The 19,162-nt window shown below is 34.6% G+C and overlaps 3 protein-coding genes across 5 annotated transcripts; 2 read left to right on the top strand and 1 right to left on the bottom strand.

Moving 5' to 3' along the window:
- Positions 1–1,350: 1,350 nt before the first annotated feature.
- LOC125192246 (phosphoglycerate mutase-like protein AT74) lies at positions 1,351–4,115 on the top strand. Its single transcript, XM_048089765.1, has 2 exons — positions 1,351–1,935; positions 3,563–4,115. The coding sequence occupies exons 1-2, from the start codon at positions 1,449–1,451 to the stop codon at positions 3,997–3,999; spliced, it is 924 nt and encodes a 307-aa protein (XP_047945722.1). The 5' UTR covers positions 1,351–1,448; the 3' UTR covers positions 4,000–4,115.
- A 3,308-nt stretch (positions 4,116–7,423) lies between these two features.
- LOC125195655 (E3 ubiquitin-protein ligase ATL6-like) lies at positions 7,424–8,542 on the top strand. Its single transcript, XM_048093796.1, has one exon. It carries the CDS (start codon positions 7,471–7,473, stop codon positions 8,353–8,355), a length of 885 nt encoding a protein of 294 aa, XP_047949753.1. The 5' UTR covers positions 7,424–7,470; the 3' UTR covers positions 8,356–8,542.
- A 323-nt stretch (positions 8,543–8,865) lies between these two features.
- Positions 8,866–11,739, bottom strand: LOC125195653 (homoserine kinase-like). Of its 3 annotated transcripts, none has more exons than XM_048093794.1 (4): positions 10,550–11,739; positions 9,952–10,028; positions 9,770–9,878; positions 8,866–9,144 (listed from the first exon to the last, which is right to left on the bottom strand). In XM_048093794.1, exon 1 carries the CDS (start codon positions 11,654–11,656, stop codon positions 10,553–10,555), a length of 1,104 nt encoding a protein of 367 aa, XP_047949751.1. In that variant the 5' UTR covers positions 11,657–11,739; the 3' UTR covers positions 8,866–9,144; positions 9,770–9,878; positions 9,952–10,028; positions 10,550–10,552. The 3 variants fall into 3 exon arrangements, with proteins under 3 accessions (XP_047949751.1, XP_047949750.1, XP_047949752.1); XM_048093793.1 differs by having other exon boundaries at positions 9,770–9,867; XM_048093795.1 differs by having other exon boundaries at positions 8,866–9,134; positions 9,770–9,867.
- Positions 11,740–19,162: the final 7,423 nt, after the last annotated feature.

Raw genomic sequence — 19,162 nt, 5'->3', positions numbered from 1 at the left:
CGTAGGTGTGAAATGGAGATTGGGTTGAATTTGTCTTGGCCTTAATCGTGGACCACATGACATTGGATACTATTACAGTATTACTACGTGCTATATAGATGATCTATCTGATTTCAGCCACACTTTTTTATTAGACGAAAAAAAAAACTTAAGAGGTTATTGATCTTTTTTCTTTAAGAGTAGGGGAAATGGATATGATAGGAGTGAGTTCAATTCTACCATTTCCTTAATCTAATTTCATCATTTGAAATTTATATACAATAAAAATAGATAAATTCTAGGTTTAGGATTATGCTTCTTCTGACACAACAACAAAAACTGAAGCAGTTTGAAAGAAAATACTAGTACTAAAAGAATTTTTTTTTCTTTAGGTTTTATAAAATGGTGTTGTAATTGACCTTAGAAAACTCAAATAAACCATTATATCTTCAAAATAAGAAATAAAATAGAATTTTTTTTCTTTATAGTTATACTCCTTCCATTCCACGATAGTTGAGTCATTTCATTTTTTGCACTCGTTTTAGAAAAATGATAATAAATAGTTAAAATAAAGACAAAGTAAAGTAGGTGAGAGAATAATGTAGATAAGACTCTTATTTGCATTATTCTCTCACTTACTTTACTTTTCTCTACTTTAACTATTTATTATCATTTTTTCGAAACGCAGAAAATGAAATGACTCAACTACCGTCGAACTGAAAGAGTATCTGTTTAGTTGGATCGTATTCCATTCATTGTAGTAGTATTACTATAATTGAGTTATTCATATCTTCATGGCAAAAATCAACATATTTAATATCTCATTACTATATTTACTCTCAGTTTAATTTATTAAACACACATTCCTTAATTTCTATGCCAAAAAAACACAATGGCTATAATAAGAGAAATAGATTTTTACTACTTTTTAATTGTCGTGAAGTTGTTAGTTAACGTGGTTAATTAAACAAAGTGTTATTAAATGGAAAGAAAAAAAAGAGTTGAAAATTTTTATATGAAAAGAAAAAAAAAATGATTGGGTGTATTAATTAGAAAAAGGAAATTAACCGAAATAAAAATATGTATCTTGGTTGGAACAAATTATAAAAAAAAACTGGATCATCTTAGTTGGAAAGAAGAAAATATTAACTTTTTTTAATATAAGACTAAGTCACTTAATCACAAAATAAATATAAAAAACTCCTACTTACTATTAATTCTTGAAAAATAAATTAAAAATAAAAGATAATGGTATTCATATTGAATGATTACTTAAAATTTAAAAATGAAAAGCCAAATCTAAAAAATAATTGCAAATCTAATTAAAAATGAATAGAAAGGCTCGAGTCAGACGTCTGACAATCGAAAATTGAAGGTCAAAACCGAACACCTCTGTTTCGCAGCGTATAAATAAACAAAAACGAGCAATCCATTTTCTGAAACAATACACAAATTCAAAATTACGTATAATGTTAGATAGCAATTGCGATGATCATCACCATCAATCCAAGCACCGCGAGCGGAGGATTCTTCCAAAGCGCATAATCCTCATCCGCCACGGCGAGAGCGCCGGCAACATCGACGGCGCCGCCTACGCCACCACCCCCGACAACCGCATCCCCCTCACTCCCCAGGGCGACCTGCAGTCCCAGCGCGCCGGCGCTCAGATCTACGACCTCGTATCCGACTCCGGCGCCTCCTCCAACTGGAAGGTCTACTTCTACGTCTCCCCCTACGCCAGGACGCGTTCCACCCTCCGCGGAATCGGCCGAGCCTTTCCGAGGAGCAGAATCATCGGCGCCAGGGAGGAATGTCGGATCCGAGAGCAGGATTTCGGCAATTTTCAGGTTGCTGAACGGATGAAGGTTATTAAGGAGATCAGGGAGAGGTTTGGGAGGTTCTTCTATCGATTTCCTGAGGGCGAGTCTGCCGCCGATGTTTTCGATCGCGTTTCGAGTATGTTCTTTTTTCCTCTCAACTTTAGTATTTCAACTCGCACTTTTTTATTCTCTCTTGGAATTAGCTGCTTGTTATTTTGCGCGTATTGATTTGATTAAGTCGTTGCCCTGATTGATGAACAATCAAGTAGGTCACGTAATGTTTCCTTGAGGTTTTGGATGAACAGTTACCAAATCATGAACATATGTGTCCTTATACTGAGATTGCTGTTTGTAAGATATTATAGTGTATAAAAATATGGCTGCTGAAATGGTATTTACTTGATGCAATGGATCTGAGAGCATTTTCTGGGTGCTGTATATGGCAAGTTTATGCAATTGTTAGTTTAGTTAGCAAACATCTTCAGAGACATTTGAATAGAACATGAATAATAATGTTAGATTTGACGGTATCTGCATTTTCTTCTGATTTTCATGATCGGCTAAGACAAGGAGATAAGAATTGCTTCATGGACTTAGTTTAAAGTCATTATTATTCCATGGATTGTGTACAGTAATATACTAAAAGCTGGTGTTTTATTTCACTTTAATTGAATTTGGCATGCCCATGTAGATTCCCTTCGAAGGTTTACTTTCTCATTTGTTTGGCATGTCATTTATTTTGGCATGACTAAAAAATTATGCCTAGAAAAACTGGGCTGTCAAATGGGAGGAACAGAGTCCTTGATTACAAACTTAAGTTCCTATGAGAACCCATACTGACATAGTATTTCATCTGAATCCACAGTGTTGCGTTAGTGTGCTAACTATAATTTACAGTAATAACTAATAACTTTCAATTCTGTGTATTAAAATTATCAACATAAAGACATTATTATATCAATACAACATGTAAATTTAAATATCAACACAAAGACATAAGTTTATCAACACAAGAATATTGACAAATTTATGTGTTTGTGTTGATATTTTTAACCTACAAAATTGATATTAGTTATTAGTTATTACTGTAAATTAGTTAGTATTTGATCACACCCCTGAATCCACATTTTTAACTCCACATCTGTATTTGGTTTACTCTTGGTGCTGACAAACTTAATACTGATTATTAGGTGTGTATTATTGGGATAGTCTCTCTCTCAAAATGTTCTCATCATTTCTCGTATGTGTGAAAGTGTTGTGTTTAAATGCATTATGTGTGCGTTTTATTGTTATGGGGAGAATTGAATGGTTGGGGAAGGGAGGGAAGAAGAGGGTTCACTATTTAGTGGGTGCCCAGCTAAAGTTATTGGCAGCAGAGTGGGGAAAAAGTTAGAAGCCAGAGGACCATGGAGAGGCTTTGGTTGGCCGTGGCTATTGGATATAGAAAAGAATAAGCATAAGAGGAAAGAATACTAAAAAGGAAGGCAGAGGTGGCTGAGTAAGCAAGAATGTGCGAGAGATAGAAACACACTAATAATATGAACATATTACATGATCATTCTATTTTTATGCGTTGCTGTCTATTTTAGTGTCTCATCTGTTGAACCATTTTAGAGCCACCCCAGGGAAAACAAGAGCAGATCTTGAGTCAAATTTAGTGGTTTAAGGGTGATTACGCCAACAGTTTGCGAAATTGATACAGTTTATCTTGTTTCTTTAGCGCTTGTGAGATATGAAATCAAAGAAATGCTTACTATATGCAGGTTTTCTTGAATCCTTATGGAGGGACATAGATATGAGCAGGCTCCACCATGACCCAACTGACGAACTTAACCTTGTTATCGTATCACACGGACTTGCGATTCGCGTGTTTCTTATGAAGTGGTTCAAATGGACAGTCGAGCAGTTTGAGCACTTGAATAACCTTGGGAACTGTGAGTTCCAGGTAATGCAGCTAGGCGAAGGAGGAGAATACAGTCTTGCGGTCCAACACAGTGAAGAACAAATGCAAGAATGGGGATTATCCCCTGATATGATAGCAGACCAACAGTGGCGAGCTCAAGCTAACAAGGGTAACTGGACCGACAGCTGCTCGTGGTATCCCAACTCCTTCTTTGACAAGTTTGCAGACCCAGAAACTGAAGGCACTGGTGATGAGTTACAATCACCGCCCTATTTTGACTGCTCAAATGATTCTTAATCCGTCATTTTTCTGCCTGTTGATGAACATGTTGTATTGACTTAGTATGCTAACTCATTGAATAGTAAAGAATGTGGGAAACAAGAAAGAGAATTGATGATTAATTTTTGTATGTACCCAGTGCCCTTTGTACTCTACCGTATGTTGGATTTGTATGTGTGTGCACCCATTGTACTCTTCTTTCTTCCTCATTCGTTCACGTTAGGCTGCAAATCGACCATTTCTACCCTGTGGATTTACCCTTTAAAATTATGTTCTGGACCAGCCAGTGGATACTGATACTTGGACGTTGCAACTTGCAATGCAGGTATGCATCGATCTTCCTAAGTGTTACACTCTTTCTATTTTTGCATTTATAAGTGTGAAACTTCAAAATACTTATAAAATAAAACTAACGTATATAATTCCAATCCTAACTTTTCACTTCTTAGACAGTTTATAATCTTGTTTTTGTATTCCATATCCGAGCTAAAAAAAAACTATAGTCAATTTAAATTTGAGCTACAATGCAATGCATCTAAATGCAAACCCTGTGTCATTTTTAAGTTAATAGCCCTTAACTGAAAACTAATAAGTTATTTGATTAATTAATATTCCTTCCGTCCCACATTAATCGTCACTTTTACTTTTCTGCACTCGTTTTATAAAAATGATACTCCTAAGGGCATTAGCAAAAGAGAGCCCTTCTCCGGAGTCCATCTCAAAGTCTATCTCCATTTTTCCTGCCACGTCAGCAGGCCCATCCTAGAGCTTATCTCAGAGCCTATTTCATTTCATTTCAAAAACTAAAAAAAGCATAAATATCTAAATAACATAAATAAAATTACATAATAAATTCATTCTTCGATATATTACAATATTGGAAAACAGAATACAACGATAAACGAATTTAAATAAAACATCAGCCCCTCCGATTCCAAAGTTCTTCAATCATATCACGTTGGAGTGCATGATTTGCTCTCGCCGACGTCGGAATCCGAATCCGAATTGTGGGTGAAATTAAACATTTCTAGTGAGAAAAATTGTGAAGTAAAGGATGTAGGTTTGTGAAATGAAGAGGATTGAGGTATTTATTATATAGGAGAAGAAAATTAAAAAATTAATATAAAAAAAAAAGGAAAATCAGCTCCGCCATCGGCCCGAGCCTCCGCAATGGAGGCCTATCGCGGGCCGATGTGAAGCCGATAGGTGCATCGGCTTGGCCGATTAATCGGCGGAACGGTGAAGGCAAAGGGGAAGGGAGATCGGCTCCCTCCCCACTATGGTGACCGATGATGGCTGATTGGGGGACCGATCCATCGACTCTGGGAATCGGCCCCCATTGCGAATGCCCTAATAAATAGTTAAAGTAGAGAAATGACAAAGTAAGAGATAGAATAACGTAGAGAATACTCATAATGTGGGACGGAGGGAGTAAAACATAATTAAAAGATTATTATAAACCTTAATTTAAGTATTGATAAATGGTCATCAATTTTGTAAGGTTCATCCTAATTCCAAAGCAAGCAGGCAATAAATGGTGATCAATTTTGCAATTATTCGGTTGGAGAAAAATACTAGTATGAATTTTCCTCAAACTCATACCTACATGTAGTTAATTACAAAGTACCTATTTCTATCAACTTTAAAATATTACTAGAAGACTATTTGTAATTATATTGATTTTGGAAAATTAGTTATTAGACCCTTGTTTGGTTATATGATTTAACATGTATTTTGTGATTGTGCTTACTCAAATTTATCAATTTATTAGTTAGAGATGACACATACCCACTAAGCTATATTTCTCAACTAATTGTTTTTTAGAAACAAATTTGATTTTTTTCACTAATTGTTAAGTTTTCTTGCTTGAATTTCATGACAATTTAGTTCCGTCTAATCACTAATAGTTTCATATTTATACTATGATACAAATTTTTAACATTTTGTATGATAGGATATGGTTCATTTGAAACTCTATCTTAAAATCAGAATATATTAATATATCAATTCACATATATATTAAATTTAATTACTAAATTAATATTAGTTCGTTAGTTCATGAATATTAATTTCTGACTAAATATCATAAACTCATAGTATATTTTTTTTATCAGGTCAACTGATATTAATATATAGAGAACTGAATAATTTTCAATTTTTAAAATTGCCTGTTTTAAAAAAGTTCTCACTGAAAACACCCTATTGTATAATACTAGGAGTACTATTTAATTATTACTATATGCTGACTAAATCATGAACCAGTTTGCTTCAATTCACTTCCGGTTATGATTTTTATGTGCTCCTTTTCTTTACCTGCTTTACTATCTTCGTTGTTAGATTCATTAACATGAATTTTAGGCGCATAAGTAATTATTGTCTCATAAAAGAGAGAAAATAAAACAAAACATCATAAAAAAAGAAAGAAAGAAAACAAATAAAACATCATAAATCCGAAAAAATTACTTAGAACTTGGAATGCCCCATAAAGAGGGGTAATTACAATCTACATTCAAAATGTTTTATCAATATTTTAATTGAGTACAAAATATTTTAAATTAACAAATATCATACAAAAAGTTTGACTAGTGTTACCAATTAGTACATTCAATCTAAAAATCACTAACACTATTACTTTTTCTTATTTTTCTCCAAAATTGTGCCCTAAAAAACATGATATTATTTGTCTAAATAATACCTTATGCATTGCCATATGGGCATTTTATCAAGCAATGAATTCACATTTAACTTTCGTAGCTAATTTTAGAGTCGAAAGGATTAAAAATAAGAAAAAGTAACGATATTAGTAATTTTTAGAGGGAATGTCCTAATTTGCAACACTAATCAAACTTTTTGTATGATACTCTCTCCGTCTGCCATTAGGAGTCCCGATCACTTTTGCGCACTCGTTTTATAAAAATGATAATAAATAGTTAAAGTAGAGCAATAGTAAAGTAAGAGAGAGAATAATGTTAAGAAGACTCTTTTCAATATTATTCTCTCTCTTATTTTACCATTTCTCCACTTTAACTATATTTTATCATTTTTACAAAACGAGTGTGCAAAAGTGACCGGGACTCCTAATGGCGGACGGAGGGAGTATTTGTTAACTTAAAATATTTTGTATTTAATTGAAATATTGGTGAAACATTTCGTATGTAAAGTGTAATTACCCCAAAAAGATAGTATGAACTAAGAATAGTTAAGTTTTGTTGCTTGAACTAATTTACTTGGATATTTGAATGCTCCATTCATAAAAATGGCAATAATTACATTTTCTTGCTTAAATTAATATTACTTCACATTAGAATGTTCCATTTCCATCCAAAAGTAAGAAAAGTTAAGTTTCTTTGCATGAATATGACTCTAATTTAATTCTGTCTCATCTCTTTATCTCTTATCCCCTCTTTAAAAGTACTATTAATTACGCCGCACACACGCGCTCTTTCTTATACTCTCTCCCTCACAAAATTCACATGTCAAATTCTCAACATGAAATCTCTTCTCCTCCAATCCCTAATCCTCCTCCTCCTCACCTCCGCCGGAGCTCAGCCGCCGCCGGAAGCCAGCATTGGCAGCCACTGCAATGACGCGAGGTCGTCGGCGATCATGTTCGGCGCGCTCTTCTCATTGGTCTTCTTCATGGGGCTCTTCTCGATCTACATCCGCCACAGCAGCGCCGCCCCCTCCGCCGCCCCCTCAATAGGCGCCCGCCGCCTCGCCGCGGCGGAGCGCGGCCTCGACGCGGCGGTGGTCGGAGCGTTCCCGACGTTCACCTACGCGGAGGTGAAGGAGCACAAGATCGGGAAGTGCGCGCTCGGGTGCGCCGTGTGCCTCAGCGAATTCGAGGACGACGAAACGCTGCGTTTGATCCCGAAATGCGACCACGTCTTCCACCCTGACTGCGTCGACACATGGTTCGAGTCGCACGTCACCTGCCCGGTCTGCCGGGCCAATCTCGACGAGCCGGTTCAGTTATCTCAACCGGCGCCCAAGGATGGGACTAGCATTGCGGACAGGACTAATTCGAGAACCGGAGAAATCGCGGTTCAAATAGGAGAGGATGGCGCGAACCAGACCCGGTTCTTTGATTTACCGACCGGGTCCGATAGGTGGTGGTCGGTCCGAACCGCGAGAGTGGTCGGTTTGGATAAGTTTAGGTCGCACTCGACCGGTCACTCGCTGGTCCAACCGGTGGAAAATCTTGACCGGTTCACATTAAGGCTGCCCAACTCGGTTAGGAAGGAGATGATGGACCGGACCGGTTGGACCAGCGCGGCTACTACATTGAGCGGGGAATGGAGCGGCCGGTGGAGTTTCTTCTCAAGAGGCGAAAGGGTTGTCGGCGAAAGTGGGAAAGTAGTGGGCCGCCGCTGAGGGTGCCTTCGTACGCGTCTTTGAAGCCGAAGACGGACGACAAAACCGGTTTAATGTCGGAAAACCGGAGTAAGTCTTCGGTTTAATATGCTGACTTTGAGCAGAGTAGATCGCTAAGCGTGAGCTTAATAATGTCAGCCACCAAATATTTTTGAATTCTTTCGTTAATCTATTTTGTGTTTGAATTCTTGCTCTTCTTCTTCTTGGTTAGAGGATAAATTAAAAGTTAGACAATGTGAGTATAATATACTTTTAAATGACTAGACCATATTGATCTAATAAGTTATAGTACTATAACATCATATAGTCTTATTAGCTTGTTATTGATATTTATAATTATCGAGTAATATGTATGTTTGTAAAGGTAAAAGGTCTATGTTGTCTCATCGCTTGAGCATTTTTCATTGATGTTTCTATTGTTTCGGTAAATTTTAAAAGAGTACTCAACACATGATTTTTCAGGATACAAATATACCGCAAATTTTTTTCAACCACCGTGGTTTTGAAATATTATGTCACAAAAGAATTATATACCAAAGAATGTACAATCATCACAAGAGACGCAAATACCAACCCTAATTGCCTTACGATATACCTCAATGCGTTTATCGGAATACCGCTCATCCAAAAGCAGCAGCCTCGTCGGCCCTCCCACTTATGCAGCTGCGGAGCGATCATCCTTTCCCAGCTCAACTTAACACCCCCCATTCCTCCCGACATCTTTAATCACCCTCTTCTCACAAACTGAAAAGTCCTCGATAGCTTATCCCAATACAGAACTGCATTCATCTGCTTGCCATCAGAAGATTATACACACATCCAATCAGGATTAGAGATATTATTGAGTATCAAAATGAGCATTATTTTAAATCTTGGTTGGATGATACAAAAGCTGATCTCTTAATTAGATCCTCAATCAAAGCAGAAAATGCAGCATCAGGAAAAGCACAAAGCATGAGTAGTCTTCAAATATGCTTATGTAAAACCTAAATTCCAAATCCAGTGACATAGGCTAAATCACTTCAATCTCATTGTGATCGAGTCAATATGCGATGAAAAAGACAGGACATTTTCCACACAAGAAGTGAAAATGCATATGCTTAGATAGCATGCACTCTTAGTTCAACATATATAATCATTCTATCTGAAGCGAAGATAGTGTAAACCATATGAAATCTTCATTGAAGAAAATTAACAAAACCCAAATCCCTTGATAAATATAGACAATTCCCAGATGTATTCTCTGAGAGTTAAGTCATAAGATACCACTAAATTTATGAATACTTATCATCCGTTCATCATTCATAACATCACCTCATCCAACCAATAAACAAAGAAATGATAGGCCTCAAAACGAAAATACAAATTCCAAAAATCAACGATTAGCTACACGGTAAGTGAAAATAAAACTAACTTGTTAAGGCTGCCTGAGAGCTTCTTGGATGGGCGACATGACAAAGAATTAGAAGCAAAAATGGCCACCAGCAACACCAATGTACTGCAATCAAGGCCCTGAAACATACCTATTAAAGTTAGAATCAGTTTTCTACATTCTAGGCCAGTCTGTAATTAAACGAGGCAAGAAGCAAAATGCACCTTCATATCTGAAATTGAGACGATGCAACTCGAGTTCTCTCCCTTTTAACTGGTTCTTGCTAATCATGGAAATATCCCTGCAAGCATCACTTATTACCTTTACACTAGGCTTTATTGATTCCTTAATACAGCCATCTATGCATTCAGTCATCATTGTCAAACAGACAGTAAAGACTAAAGCATATGAGAAAGAAACTAACTCTATTATTTCTTCCTTCTAGCTATCACCATTACTATCTCAATGAAAATCAATTTCCAAGAAAAAAGATACAGAGATATACGCAACACATAGGCTTAGAATCATATTCTGCAATTTAAATCAATAGAAACCACTGAAACAGTCAAAGCTAGATTGGAAATCACATAGTACTTCATTATTCCAAAATGCCATCCAAATTCAATGCAATCTCGGAAACTACAACATTTGAAATCACCATTACCATCTCAATGAAATCCATTTCCAAGAAAACAAGCCCAGAATCATATTATGCAATTCATATCACTACAAACCATTGAAACAGTCATTGCTTATTGCCATCCAAATTCAAAGCAAATCTAAGAAACTACAACATTTGAAACAAACAAAATGATGAATTACACATCATCTTGGCACACTGCTAACAAGCCTTGCCCCAACTCTATCAAGCTGATTCACCATTGCCACAGACTTCAAATTCCCCTCTCTCCAAAAAGCCTCCACCATTCTCTCCCCAATCTCCCTACCCCTCTCCTCAGAGTCAGTCACCGCCACCGCAGTCGGCCCAGCCCCACTGATCGTGCAGCCAAACGCCCCCGCCTTGATCGCGGCCTTCTTCACCGCCTTCATCCCGGGAATCAGCGGCGCCCTGCTCGGCTCCACGATCTTATCGGACGACAGCGCCTTCCCTAACCCAACCACGTCCCCCTGCAGCACCGACGCCACCAGAGCCCCCGCCTGGCTGCAATTCCAGACGTGATTCGACATCGATACCTCCGGCCGCAGCGCCGCCCTCATCTCCTTGGTCGGAGCTTCGAATTCCGGATTCACCAACACAAAATAGAGACTCTTCTCATGAGGGAATTTGAGCTGCATTAATTCCAAGGGCTCGTAGCTTCGGATCAAAACGAAACCCCCCAAAATCGAGGGCGCCACGTTGTCGGCGTGGTAGCCGGAGACCTTCGCCTCCGATTCCAATCCAGCAATGACGAGCTCCGATTGAGAGAGAGGGGCGCCGAATAGCTCGTTGACGGCGACGGCGGAGGCGGCGGCGCTGGCGGCGCTGGAGCCGAGGCCGCTGCCGAGGGGGAGGCCCTTGTCGAGGGAGAGGGAGAGGCCGACGGAGCGGATCCCGAGCATTTTCATGACGGAGAGGGCGGCGATGCCCGCGCAGTTGAGGAGGGGGTCCTTGGTGAGGCGGGATCCGGCGCCGGAGATGTGGGAGATGGCGAGGTCGCCGGGGTGGACGGCGGGGTCGATGTGGAGGGTGACGTGGTCGCCGATTCCATCGACGGCGCAGCCGAGGAAGTCGAAGCCGGGGCCTAGGTTGGCGACGGTGGCGGGGGCGAAGGATTTGACGGAGGAGAAGAGGGGGAGGGGCTCGGTGGATTTGGTGTAGGTGGAGGAGGGGAGTGCGGAGGTGGTGAGTCTTGATTGTTTGGATTGGGAGATGTTGTTGGTGGCGGCGGCGGTGATGGTGGTTAGATTGAGGTATGTGGTGGTGGCCATTGTGACTGAGTTGGAGAGTGGCAGTGAAAAGGGTTAATTTTGCTAATGCTAAATCAAATAGCCTACACTCATAGGTATTTAGTCAAAGTAATTACTAGTACTAATAATCAAATCGTGGTAATTAACTAATCGTGGCAATGGTGGTAAATTTAGAATACCTCAGATATTTTGTTTGGTAAGAATGATCTAAATTTATATGAAACTGAATTTGAAGAAATTATATATATAGTGTGCCCAACTTGTGTAGTATATGTAATTTATGAAGATGTTCAATGTTATAACTATATGGAATTCAAAATATCTATTTTTTATATCGCAATTCAAATTGTGGAATTCAAATTATGAAATTGAGAGGAATTGGAATTCAAGATTTTTTATGGCACCAAACATTGGATTCGGAATTGAAGGCTCCAGTTATAATTCCGTAAGCCAATTCCGTGATACCAAATGAGGCCTTAGTTATTGAATTGCATCAAAATTCTTAAGCGTCGTGTGTCGCCGTTTGGACATAGAATGCAATGCTAGATCCAAGGATTGTGGATCAATTGTGGGGCCGAAGGTTGAAGTCGAGGGAGAGAAAGGAGTTTCGTGGCGAGAGGAGGCCACATATGGGCTCCGGTCGGGTGCAGCACCATCCACTCGACCAAGTGGATGACTTACCAGCCATACCGGGTGACACGTGCAGATGGCAAAATGTGATACCACGAGATCGGGAGTTCGGGACACACTGCACCCAGCAGGTGGAGCATCCTAAACGCATATTTTGTTGATGAAAACCCTTTTCTCACATGTATAAATACCCTTCTTTCATTATGGAGAGAAATGTTTTTATATTTTTTTGAGAGCGTACCTTCCAATTGTTGGGTCGAGATGATCTTTAAGTTCCATAGCAATGGCGACATTGGGCCATTTAGAAGTGTGCCTCTAATATGGTGTTTACTTAGAGCATCTTCAAGGGAAGATGTAAATGGAGAGGTAAAGAAAAATAACTACCATATTTTTTTCTTCTATATAAAATTTCATTTTTCAAGGGGAAGGGTATTTGAGAAGGTATTATACCTTCTTTCATTTTGAGAATGTATCTTTACCTCTTTTTGGAATAAAAGGAAAAGTTAGTTATTTTATTTGTTTTTTTCGTTTACATTGTTCTCTTAGAGTTCATTGCTTTTTGAGAAGGTATAATTGTATAATTTCCTGTTTGATAAGGTAAATGAGAAATATACCTTCTCAATTTTTCTTTTTCCCTTTGAATTAGGGGTGGAGTTTTGTAAATAGTTGCTTGGATAAAATTCTTTAGTATCCTATGTTATTTACTCAACACTTTTCTTATTGTCTTAATTAATTTTATGCTTGTTGAGTTGTTTCAATATTTGGTTAGTTTAAAACGTATTATTACTTTCTTCGTTCACTAATAAATCGTCTTATTTTGTTATTTTCATCCGCCCACCGATAAATACTCATTTACTTTTTTACTACTTTTGATAATAAACTCGTATTATACTAATTTTATTTCATTCATATTTTATTACTATGACTTATTTTATATTGATTTTTTTTTATTCACTTTCCATTACGTTCTTTAAAACATATGCTCGGTCAAAATGAGCAACTTTTGGTGGAGGAGTGTCATTTGTGTTTATTTCTAATGTTGCTTACAAGAATTTATCTATCCTATATACTACATCGCAATTTAATTCTCTTATAAATTATGGGGGAAAATCAGTCGAAATTTCATGCCCATTTTGAGGCTCTTATTATATATTCAGACCAACACATTTAAGCCCAAAGCCCACCTCTGCATTCGATTTGCTCCTTTTGAGGCTCTCACTATACATCCTCCTTTTCAGCCCGCGACTAATACGACTGATATAAGATTGGTTTATAATTGTATCTACTCTATTGGAGTAGTTTCTTTCAAATCTATTTTATTTCGTATTGTATTATGCCTGACAAATGTTTCTGTACCACAATATCAACATACTAGAACTATTACTAATTAAATTCAAAATATTTAATTATATTAAGATTCTTTTTGTTCATGCATATTAATATGAGTAGTATATGATTTCATTAAATTATAGTATTTGGAGATAATTAGTCATGATGGGACAATTATATAATAAGACGGTGCATCATATATAGACTATAACGTTAACTCACTATACTAGGCTTGATAAATCACCATTTTTCAACGACACTAATTGCAATATATCATTTCGAATCAATAATACTCCTAAGGTAGTCCAATTTATAGTATATGGGGAGACGCCCCATCAAAAAAGATGTCTCAACCATCATCGCATTGAAGATTGAAGTGACATTTCAAATATTTTTCAAAAAAGATAATCTTATAGCAATCACTAATTCAAGATCAAAATAGTAATAATCATGTATTGGCAATAATAAAGTCAAACTCCATCAACCTTATATTGATGATTAATTGATGCAATTATGCAAACTCAAATGCTAGTTATAACATCCACAAATATCATGGAAAACAACATCCAATTTGAAATCAAGAAAATAAATCCCCCCGAATTAATATTTGTCGAGTAAAAATTCGAGCATAGAAAAATTTGATCCGTTAACTGATTTTCCTATTTCTTTTTTCTTTTTCTTCTATTTCATTTTTGTTTATATTCACTTTCTCTTTTTTTTTTGCCTTTTTCCCTTTTTTCTACATTATTTGTTTTTATTTATTATTTTTTGATTAAAAATATGTGCTGTGTATTCTATAAATGAGACTCTTAGTATTAATTTTAAAAATAATTTATTCATGTTAGTAATAGTCAAATTTTCAAAAGAAAATTGTAAAAAATTAATTAATAATTATGTGTGTATCTATGTAAAATGTGTTGTAAAAATAGAATTATGATAGGTAAATTATAGTACGTCTTACTAGTACTCCATATTTGGATAGATTCCTTATTGAAGTAGATTTAGAGAATTTTGGAATATATAATTATGGATAGGACACACATGAATAGGAATTTTTATTTTCATTTTCATTTTCATTTTCTACCATGACCTCAAAAAGAGAAAGAGAAAGGGATAGAAAAACTGAAAAGTGAGGAGCTTTTGTTGGTTTCGATCGGAAGGGGCCCCTGGCATGTGTTCTTTTCAATTTTCTTGGCATTGTTCAAACCTACTTTTTCTGTCCAAAGTAGATTTTGAGAGCGTCGAAAATGGTTGGAATGTCTCATCAACCTTCACATACAAATTAATCAATTATTGCGAAATTTTTATTGAATTATTTAGATATTTTAGTGCCTTACTATAATCTAATCTGTCTTGTTCTTATTGGCTTAGGAACAAATTGCACTGATATTATTGCATGATTAATTCTCCAAGTATAGTATTTTAGCTACTTGTTTAATCATTGTACTAATTTTCTAGGTAAAAAGATCAATTAATAATTGCACCATCTTATCTTGCTAAATAAAGTTGAAGTATGATGTACATTAGTCAATCAATAATTTATTAAGGCCATGACGTTATTAGTTAAGCAGGGTGTGATTTGTTTTTAATCATGAAATGCATAAATTTAAAGATCGTATCACGATGGAGCCGAACCCAAGACTTTTGACCTTATACATTAACGTTATACTACTAGCGTCTATGCAAACACTCACAATCATTTTCATTATTATGCTAATTTAGTTATATGTGTATTTCAATAAATAATTTAACAAAGTAGAATGTTAACCATTCTTTTAAATCTTAATTTATTTTTACTTTCCATTTAAAATTTGAATCATGTAAAAATCTTTTCTATCCCTTGAGTTAAGCGGGTTGTTTTTCACATGATTTCATAAAAATTGGTAGTTTTGCATTTTGCTTATGAGAAGTGGACTGTATCACCCTAACCCATTCACACAAAATTTATCACTACTAAAGACAAACTACAATTCACACTAATTATACAAATTCGATTAATAATGATTTGTGTTATCAGCATTAAAAATTTTCTGAAAAATGCTTCCCATTTTTATTTTTATTTTTCATTTTAGAACCCCACAGCCCCCGAAAAGTCAGAAAACACTCAAAATTGGACATACAAATACAAATCAATGTACATCTTGTACGTTTATTTAGTGTAACTAAACCAAATGATAGTCTATTTTTTAAAATTTGTTAATTTATTAATATTACTAATAATTATACTGCTTGGCAAAGATGCCATTTTATTAATGAATGTTTCCTTTTCACAATTTTGTACGAGTATATATAAATGATACCACATGATGTGGTTGTAGTGTCACATGGTGGTATCAATTATTCTTAACTTGGGTCATAGGTCCACATTAATTTCTGGATCTTACTCATATTAATGATGACGATGTAGTCTTTTCTATATACATGGCCCATTTCCACCCTTATCATAAATGGATATTTTACACTTTTAATTTTTTATTTTTTATTTTGGTGCACTATAACATTTTTCTTTCATTTTTAGAAACGCACATGATATATTTTACTCACTGATAAAAGTTGGAATAGTTGTGAATAAATTTGGACTTAGAGGCAAAAGTTTATTCAAATAAATTAAATTAGATTTTCCACTGGAAAATGGGAAGATTATATAACCTTCACAAATTATTATCTAGATTTATCATTTTTATAATTCAAGCATATGATAAAATTAATACAAAATGTTTGCACCAGTGAAATGTGAAATGGTTACATTTTTCCACCTTTAAATTAAGTTGATTTTTGTAACATGCAATATAGTACTAGTATATTTTTACATATATATGTGGTTTATAAACTATCTAGTATAAAATAGTTTCTCAAAATATAAAATAGAAGTAGGAGTATTTACTTGGAAATGGCAAATATTAGCTAGAGAGGATGAGGTCCCTCTATAGTCTATATACCAATGTGGTGGTACATTTTCATAAGACAACAACTTCACAACTGAAACTATTATGAAGCAGACGTAGGCATGTCTATCAAATTAAATGTATATATATACTCCATAAGGTCGAATGAAAGTTCACAAAAAATAATCTTATTCCTTAAAATGTAGTACTAAAATTTTTGCTTTCATGCTTTACCTTTATTTTCCCCTCTTTTTCATATTTTACCCAATTTTCCATCTTATTTCTCATACTTTATCTAGTATTTTTTTTTTCATTCTCTCTTAAATATTTTACTAGTTTTTTTTTTTAAAAATTGTGTCATTCACAATTTTTTTTTTTTAACATAGCAACTGGGAGTACTTTATAATTTGGTGGCAGCAGTGTTAAATTTTTATACGTACATGTTGTATAAGCTATAGCTGTCAGTGGTCAAATTCCACCTGTTTCCACATTCATTTAAATTTCTATCATAATGCTTGCTTTTATTTTATTAAATTATTATTTGGCATATATTAAGCCGACACAAATAAAATTTAGAATAAAAAAACTCTTTATTGGGATAGCTGCTGTCCTGCCTCCTGCCCAACCCCAGTCGCTATCTTCTTCCCACTTACATAAAGTTGCAATATTGTCTCTACTCACCAAATAATTTTAGTACTTTGAGATGAACATACTCTGATAAATAATTTCAATTATAGTGATATTTCACACTGTTTGTCAAATTTATAATACTCTAAAACTTAATCATCCATCTTTATAATTCGACGAAGAGTTTTTAAAGTTTGGTAAATATTGTGTCAGAGAAAAATTGAAACTCATTAAATTCACATAATGTGGTACTAGTAAATTGATTTGACATCCAGTCCACTAATTAGTTATATTTCCATCACGTCTTCTTTAATTTTTAAATAACCTTTTGACGATCTCGATACCTTTTGGATTTTTTAGAATTTTTGGAAAAGAAAGAAATTGAGTAGTGTTTTAAGGAGTATTACTCTTTATTCAGAGTACAAAGTAGGTAAATCTAAAATGAAAACTACCAAAATAATTATAATTATTAATAATAGAGGCATCGCAGCGATTGGCGAAAGTACACTATGATTTCGAATTGACTGAGATAATTTTTTGGAATTTTGCAGTGAGAGTACGATCTTAATTTCCTATAGTAAACTGCCAAGTTCATGATATAATTTTAAAAATCAGTTAAAAATATTTCTTGATATGATGGAAGTAGGAATCACACCATTTATAGATATTAGATTTTCTTTATATATGTTATGATAAAAAAAATAGATTTACTTCTGTAGTATACTACTGTCATATATTTTCAAATAAGCAATGACAATTTTTTTTTATAAATAAATAATGTTAATTTATTATCCGTGACATCCATACAAAATTTTCGAGTATTAATATAATACTACTACAATTTACCAAAAATTACCATTGAATAATTGAGACAATTCAAGGTTTATTACTACTTTTCTAAACAAAATTTAAAGTTATTTATCAAACCAGAATTTCCACATTTTATATTTTTTTATAAAAATTATCCTTGAATAATTTGAAGATATTCTCTCCAATTATATATTGTCACTGCACTTCATTGAAGTGTGTAAACATGAGACACGATGAGCTTACAATTTCTTTGTAGATACACACTTGTACAAGCTCGCGTTTCATAATATTTAAAAAAGAGCAATCATAAACAACTAAATTTTGTACAACTAAAACAAGATTATATTAGTAATTTTAATGTGTTAATTAAATATTAAAATAATAGATATAGTTAGTTAACAAATTAAAACCAATTTATTAGTTTTTAGCCTCATTTTCAATTTTTTATTTTTATATTTGAATTATTTCTCTATTATTTTTAAAATTTGTATTAAAGTATGCATTAATTACATTTTATGGTTCAAAAAAATTTAAAAAAATTATACACAAATACCATAATATTGTGCACATTCCCTATACTATATATATGTCTATACTTTTTAATTAAATGCATAAATAAATTAACTTTTTAATCAAATAAACCAATTTTTGGTTGTACAAAATTTGGTTGCATAGACTTATTAGTTAAAAAATGATACGAGATTTTTTAGAAGACAGTATCCCTTCCGTTATATAATAATAGAGTCATTTTATCATTTTAGTACGTTTCATAGCAGTAGAATCATTTTCTTTTCTATTAAAAGTCAATATATTTTTACACACCTACTTTATTCTCTCTTACTTTTTTTTTCTCTCTCTCTATCTTTTTCATTTTCCACTTTACTCTCCATTTGCTTAACTCATAGTATAACACAATTTTTTTAATCTCTGCAACGAAAAGAAACGCCTCCATTATTATGGAACGGAGGGAGTATTGTTTTGTGTGGAGACAGAAAATAATATAATTATATTAACATGAGATAATTTTTTTAAAAATAAAAGTAATATTTTTTATGAACAAATTAAAAAAAAGTTATGGGACGAAGTAAGCACTATACTACCTAATATACTTTAATTTCTTAGTAGATGCACAGTCTGAAAAAATACATATACTTTAATTTCTTTGTAGATACATACTCCTAGATGAAAAGAAGATGCTTATATTTAAATGTCTTTGTAGATACACACTCATAGATAAAAAAAAGAT

Source organism: Salvia hispanica, chromosome 6 (assembly GCF_023119035.1).
Source record: "Salvia hispanica cultivar TCC Black 2014 chromosome 6, UniMelb_Shisp_WGS_1.0, whole genome shotgun sequence".
Taxonomy (NCBI): Eukaryota; Viridiplantae; Streptophyta; class Magnoliopsida; order Lamiales; family Lamiaceae; genus Salvia; species Salvia hispanica.
This window is presented reverse-complemented; position numbering and strand designations above follow the sequence as displayed.

Bases quoted from the DNA above. Each gene is read 5' to 3' on its own strand.
- LOC125192246 (XM_048089765.1), top strand. From the start codon at position 1,449: ATGTTAGATAGCAATTGCGATGATCATCACCATCAATCCAAGCACCGC. The intron at 1,936-3,562 runs GTATGTTCTTTT...TACTATATGCAG, and splicing joins TGTTTTCGATCGCGTTTCGA to GTTTTCTTGAATCCTTATGG.
- LOC125195655 (XM_048093796.1), top strand. From the start codon at position 7,471: ATGAAATCTCTTCTCCTCCAATCCCTAATCCTCCTCCTCCTCACCTCC.
- LOC125195653 (XM_048093794.1), bottom strand. From the start codon at position 11,656: ATGGCCACCACCACATACCTCAATCTAACCACCATCACCGCCGCCGCC.